Source organism: Cariama cristata, unplaced genomic scaffold (genome assembly GCF_000690535.1).
Source record: "Cariama cristata isolate BGI_N322 unplaced genomic scaffold, ASM69053v1 scaffold8960, whole genome shotgun sequence".
NCBI lineage: Eukaryota > Metazoa > Chordata > Aves > Cariamiformes > Cariamidae > Cariama > Cariama cristata.
Window position 1 is genome coordinate 12,668 of NW_009594038.1, and position 3,793 is coordinate 16,460.

The 3,793-nt window shown below is 38.6% G+C and overlaps 1 protein-coding gene across 1 annotated transcript in view; it reads right to left on the reverse strand.

The window, feature by feature from the left end:
* The window catches only part of TXNDC9 (thioredoxin domain containing 9), an 11,459-nt gene extending 8,160 nt beyond the window's left edge, over positions 1 to 3,299 (reverse strand). The window contains exons 1-2 of the mRNA XM_009696442.1: positions 3,080 to 3,299; positions 672 to 790 (exon numbers count right to left, since the gene is read on the reverse strand). Of these exons, the coding sequence (XP_009694744.1) occupies positions 672 to 790; positions 3,080 to 3,268 (308 nt within the window). The 5' untranslated portion in view covers positions 3,269 to 3,299. The remainder of the gene's footprint in view (positions 1 to 671; positions 791 to 3,079) is intronic.
* Between the last annotated feature and the right edge of the window lie 494 nt (positions 3,300 to 3,793).

Here is a 3,793-nt window from a genome sequence, read left to right on the forward strand (position 1 = left end):
AGGACCTGAGGGAATGGCATGAAAATGTGCCAGGGGAGGTTTAGACCGGATATTAGGAAAAGGTTCTTCACCCAGAGGGTGGTCAAGCACTGGAATAGGCTCCCCAAGGAAGTAGTTACAGTGCAAAGCCTGACAGTATTCAAGAAGCATTTGGACAACGCCCTCAGACACATGGTGTGAATTTTAGGGCTGTTCTGTGCAGAGACAGGAGTTCGACTCGATGATCCCTGTGGGTTTCTTCCAACTCAGGACATTCTATGATACGCTGCTCCTGTATGGTCACTACTGTTTACAGACCTGGCTCCCTCAAACTAAATCAATAATGAAACACAGCACTCTCAAATACTGTCAAAGAAGTTATACATTTATATTCTAATCAACTACAGAGTATTATTGTCAAACCATGTTCATATTAACTTGAATGGGAAAATTTTTTTTTTAAAAAAAATCAAACGTCTTGAGAAAGGAGCGAGATTTGGAAAATGAAGGAATTTGATTTTTTTTAAAAAAAAAATCAAACGTCTTGAGAATGGAGCGAGATTTGGAAAATGAAGGAATTTGAATACTTCTAAAAATGCCTATTTGTGGGATTTGAAAGAACAAAATAACATGTCTGTTTTTGCAGACATTTATAAACAAAAGGTTTCTTGAGCATAGCTTATTTACTATACCTGAATGTTGTATCTCTATAGAAATGGCAAACCACATTTTTACTTTCTTTCACTTCTTGGAAAAAGTCTCTCTCACTTCGGATTTCTCTGTATTCTCCATGTCCTTTTGAAAGCCACTCCTTTTGGAAAACATAAAACAAAATAATTAGCATGGAATTTGTTAGTCCTGCACCTGTCATGCAAGCTCTACAGCTTTTAAGAAAAATTACAAAAAGGGGGCCTGCAGTAGAAACCCATTTCATACAGTAACAGAAGGAGAAACAAATTATTTCCCCCCCTTTATTTCTGTTTTGAAAATACGCAAATGCCACTAGGCTAGACAATGCTTTGGGGTTGCCTCTCTCTCAACAACAGACAGGCGGTTGAGCAGTAAGGCTACCTTACTTGTTTGGAAATACAAATCCTGTACAGAGCTGCATAAATTTCCGCAGTGCAGCCCCTCAGTAAGACTAGACCAGTTCAAAGAGAACGACGACAACAGAAAATCCTCAGCATTTGAAAACTGCTAATCAGCAGCTTGGGCTACTCTGTCTAAAATGTTTCTGTACACTCAAAGAAGTCTTGTCTAAAACTGATTCAAGTCATTACATGTATTAAAATAGACTTCTTCTAATTTTTCCCCCTATGAGAAAATCAGGGAGAAAAAAGCATACTAGCTCACCTGCAACCGATGATGTTTATCTATCAAATATACACTGAAGGTATCTTAATATAAGCCGGGCTTCCAGAAAACCATTCAGAAAGCACATGCATACCATTAGTCATAAAATGTATGGAGAAACAGAGTTTCACAAGCTGAAATTTACAGGCAACTCCAAAAACTGCCTGATTAAGTGTTCAAATCCAGTCTAGAAAAAGTTAATCTTCTAGATTTTCAATAAATGCACTTAAGAAAAAACCTAACTTCTACAATACTGAAACTTAATTGCAGTGCATTAAAACAAGTACAGACTAAGCTAAATGATTAGAAGTAGTGCAGTATAACATAATCTGACAAAAAACTTTAGTTTCCAATGTATGTACATGGAATTGAGATGAATCACTGTTCTTCATCTTGCAGTTTTGTCTTAGCAGAGTGGGGGTGGGGGGTAAAGGTTTCCAAGCAAACCAAAAATATCCTGTAAGCTAAATTAGGAGAGAACAAAGATTTTCCTCAACATTGTACACATTAAAAATGCATAGAAGTATGAGCACATGAAGAAGTCATCATGATGCAAATCAAGAACAGACTTATCCTTCAACAGTGGGTATACATTAATTCCCATCTGCACAATCATATTCCAGAACAGTGTGGCAGCGTACTCCTTTTACTGAGTAGTACCTGACTTTAGATTTGCACTTGAAAATGCCTAAGAACAGTGACTTAAGATCAACTGACATGAAAAAGTTTTCACATGAGAACTACCACGTGTTCACATCCAAGAACATCTAAGTGTTATGACTTCTGAAAAAGGAAAACACTAGAATCAAATACAAACGGAACTTTCAAAGACAAGCAAATAGTGTGCCACCTTCTCTGCTTCTGTGTTTAGAGAATCAAAGCTGCTAACACTGCCTGTCCTCCAGCATCCCAACCATGCCATGACAATTTACTGCATTCCTGTTTCAAAGCATGGCATTAGCTTTTATGGGTTCCGCCAGAGCATCTCCTTTCAACCCAGTCACCTCCCCCCCAACCCAGTCTGTTTCTTTATTTAGGTTTGCTTAGATGGAGTAAGCTAAGAAACCTATGGCTTCCCTACTTACAATTCAGCTGTCACACCATATGTTACCAAAATTTTGCTGACAACTATGTTCAAAGAGACTTTTTGGGGAGCATAAATACCACAATTTAGCATGAGGTATCAGGGACCAAATCAGAATTTCTTCCCTGCAAGAAGAAATGGGCAGTCATACAAAGACAGCTTTTCACTGGGTTAGAAGAAGTGGGACAAATGATTCCATCCCAAGAACAAGGAAAGACCCTGTACTGTTCTTCTACAAAATACCTTAAGAGAAAAGCATGCATCACTTACATGTCGTAAGTAACAATATCCAGAATTCAGAAGCTTAAGGAGCCTAAAGGCTTACGATTAGGTTGCCTACAAGGCTTATGCTTCCAGATAGCAACGTTCAGTGAATACGGACATGTTCAAATCTCTGTACGAGACTCTTTATCCTAGCCTTATTGTAAACAATCACAGAGGTTCTTCCCTCCTCCTGTTAAAAAACACAAAGCATGCACACATGGACAGACACATGCTTCCCTGGACAATTTAAAATTAATAAGTACAGAAAGGTGAGGAAGAAGGGGAAAAAAAAACCCCACCAATCCCAAAACACTTAGTTCGCATATACAATTTCCCCAGGACTTCCAAAAAGTCTGTTACACTGTACACATCGAGAGTCTATATTACTACAGGAATTACTTGTTTCTGCTGCTGGGCCTTTTTTAGTGCCTCAAGCCTCCTTTGTTTAAGGCATTCCAGTTCATCTTCATCCATTTGGTCCAGCTTCTGTATTTCAGCATCCAGGTGTTCTTCCACAACCTTGGCAGTCTGAAGTATTTCATTCTCCAGAACTTTTTGAAGTATCTCAACAGAGGTATCAGCAGCCATCTTTAACTAGGAAGTGATCTCTTCAGAGCTGTGGAAATAGTGATACATGGAATTAACATTTATACAAATACTTGATTAAAAGCCTGACGTCTCTTACTTGCAGTTCACATCTGTGTGCTTTGTGAACATATTTTCCAAAGGGGGTTGCAATAAAGATACCAGTCAAGTCCTGCTCGCTCAATCCCAAAAGCAGCTATTGAAGGTGCACAGGAACCTGAAATTACTTGTCAATGTAAAGAAGTAAAATTCACCAGTTCCAAAGGAACACTCATCCTGAGCCAGATCCATGTACTTTTAATAAATATTCTGAAGCTAGAAAATGCAATCAGGAAGCTCCAAGCTGCTGGCAGGAGGTGTAAGATGCCTCAGAATAAATCTAAGCAGTGCCAAGTATGTAAGTTTCTGCCAGTAGTTTAAATGCAACCACTTTAAGTACCTGATGTATATTAACATATTTAAATAGGAATTAACACTCCTCTCCTCTGCTAAAAGACAAGGCGCTCAACAGCAAATGCTTTAGGCCAA